We start from the raw sequence: 2,461 nt of genomic DNA, 5'->3' as shown, positions 1-2,461 counted from the left end.
AAACAAGCCTAAATACATGATATTTCAGATTTCTCCAGGCTCCAGAAAATCCACCTTATTATTTTTGACACTAATGTACTTTAGAAGCAGCCATCACGCTTTAAACTGCTGAGAGTTACGCACATTTCCCACGCTCACACCAAACTGTGGCCACAGAAACCATGGCCAGCACTCGTGTGACAGAGACATCCTCTCCCTGGAACCCTTCATTTGACAGTGATGCAGACTAAAGGACAGCCTGCCCCTCTAAGGAATTCTAAGAATTTCTTCAGTGGCCTCACTGAACATGGATTTGGAAGAGAATTCTAGAGAAATGCAATGAGAAATGAAGACAATCTCTTGCTAATGTTGGATTGGAAGATAATTCTGACCAGGACCCCTCTTCTGGGGAAATGCAGCCAAACCCCAAGAGATCTGACGAGGATCTGGGCTGCAGAAGTACCATTCTTTCTTCCAGGAATGAAAAAATAGGAGATTATCTCTGTCAATCCAATTTAAATGGCAGTACAAAAAGATCTCTAAATAAAGACCTATAAGAGATGAGAAGAATGAAAAATAAAATAATGCTTTCCATTTCCTTTTGGATAAAAACATATTTTGTTCCTTCCAAATATATTCTACAATCTCCTTTCCAAATTTTGCTACCAGCTGGGACAGCTGCTGAGGAAGAGCCAAAATGCATCTGAGACACATGTAGCAGTCAGATTTTGAACTTCTGCCTTTGCTTTCTTTTCAAGGATAGGTAACTGTCTCATTAAGTGAATGCTAAAAAAAAAACCCTTGGAAATTTAGATACTGTCTTTATTGCTTTTCCATTATATTTACTGTGTTCTGTGATTAATCTAACTATTTAGACTAGGAACTCAATACTTAGGCCACTAAAATCTTTCTCTTTTGGATTTTTTTCAGGTTGGTACAAGTATAGATCCACACTTTAATCCTGCTACTTTTAATGGCAACAGCAGTGGGTAAGTTTGCAGCACATTCACATAAACAAATGGTGAGGATAGGGAATTTTATGTTTGTTAGTCTTACTGCTATGGTTAAAAAACCTTTTTTTTTAACCAACTAATATTTGCTTTCCTGTAATACATGTAAAATGTACAGCAGTCAGATGGGAAAGACAACTATACAATTAGCAACATCTTCAGTGGCAGAAATTATTAGTGTTGCTGAGTTAGGATGTATAGGAACTGGCTTGAATTTCTTATCCTTTAAAAGCAAAACACGCCAAGCCCATACACGCAGACATTATCGCCAGAACACAGTTCTTGGACAAGACTGAAATCTTGTAGTTCTCGCTCTATCTGCTGCAACATTTGCAAGTATTTCCCTGGATCTGATGTGAAAAGCAATGCTCAAGTATGATTTAGCACTAAATTCCACTACAGGAAAGTAATAAGAAGAAGCTAACCATGCAGTCTATGCCTAAATTTCACTGAAGACAAAGTATTTTATTGAAAGAGAAATGGAACTACAGAAGTGTAACCTCTCTTTAGGATATAAACCTTCACAGAGCTGAACTCCATGAAGAAATGTTTAACTCAAGTTGCTTTTTCATCAAACGCAGCACATTCTTTATTCTGATATGCAATTAAATGTATTTACTTACACAGCAGAAAACTTTCACAGCCATTTCCTCATTAAACTGGCCAAGGATTATCCGAACGTCATTGCCCTGCAGATGGAATAAAATACAGGGCAGTTAAACACAGTCACAGCTTCCAGATACCACTTCAATTGGCCATTCAGATCATGCAGGGAGTTAGCACAGATTACAGCTGCAGACAGAATTAATACAGAACTATTTCATCTTCTCTAAGTCCAAGAACTTGAAGAACTGCATAAGAAAAAAAAAAGCTGAGGCTTAGAAAATTATTAGTCTATGGTAGTGATGAGAGTAAAACTGATACTACAGTCAAATATTAGTGTTCAATAACACTAAAATATCAAATATTCTTTTGGTTATTTGCAATATTTCTTCTACAATTTTGTGTATTAGAACTAGTTGAAGACATAAACTTATCACTGTCTGCATGAAATAAAACTGTAAAATTAAGAAATGAGATTTTTGAGATTCAATGCCTTGATATTACACCTGCTTTAGTAATTTTTAAAGGTTTTACACATACAACATCTTCTCCACAGTCACTACAACCCATTGTCAACTCCCTCTCTACTGCCTCCCACCTCCACACATTATAAAAAATCATCATAGTTTAAGAACCTATGACTGAAGTCCAAAGACAATTTTACTTTCATACTTAGAAACATATTAAGAGAGTCTTCCTAAATATAGGAACACATGCAGGAAAATATTTCTCCAGGAACAGGACTAACCTCTCCCTAACATGAAAAATTACTTCTAATATCCATAAAACACACTTTTATGGCTTCACATTACTTTTTCTTTCACACAACGGCAGAGTTCTCTGCAAAAGCTTGAGCAAATCAAATTTTT

The 2,461-nt window shown here is 36.1% G+C and overlaps 1 protein-coding gene across 1 annotated transcript in view; it reads right to left on the bottom strand.

Moving 5' to 3' along the window:
- GABBR2 (gamma-aminobutyric acid type B receptor subunit 2) overlaps positions 1 to 2,461 on the bottom strand; it is a 462,692-nt gene that overhangs the window by 235,229 nt on the left and 225,002 nt on the right. Inside the window, 1 exon segment of the mRNA XM_031055642.1 lies at positions 1,613 to 1,678. Coding sequence (XP_030911502.1) covers positions 1,613 to 1,678 — 66 coding nt within the window.

Source organism: Geospiza fortis, unplaced genomic scaffold, assembly GCF_000277835.1.
Source record: "Geospiza fortis unplaced genomic scaffold, GeoFor_1.0 scaffold206, whole genome shotgun sequence".
In the NCBI taxonomy this organism is placed as follows: Eukaryota; Metazoa; Chordata; class Aves; order Passeriformes; family Thraupidae; genus Geospiza; species Geospiza fortis.
Note: the sequence above shows the minus strand (reverse complement) of the source record. Positions and strands in the feature narration are given on the sequence as shown.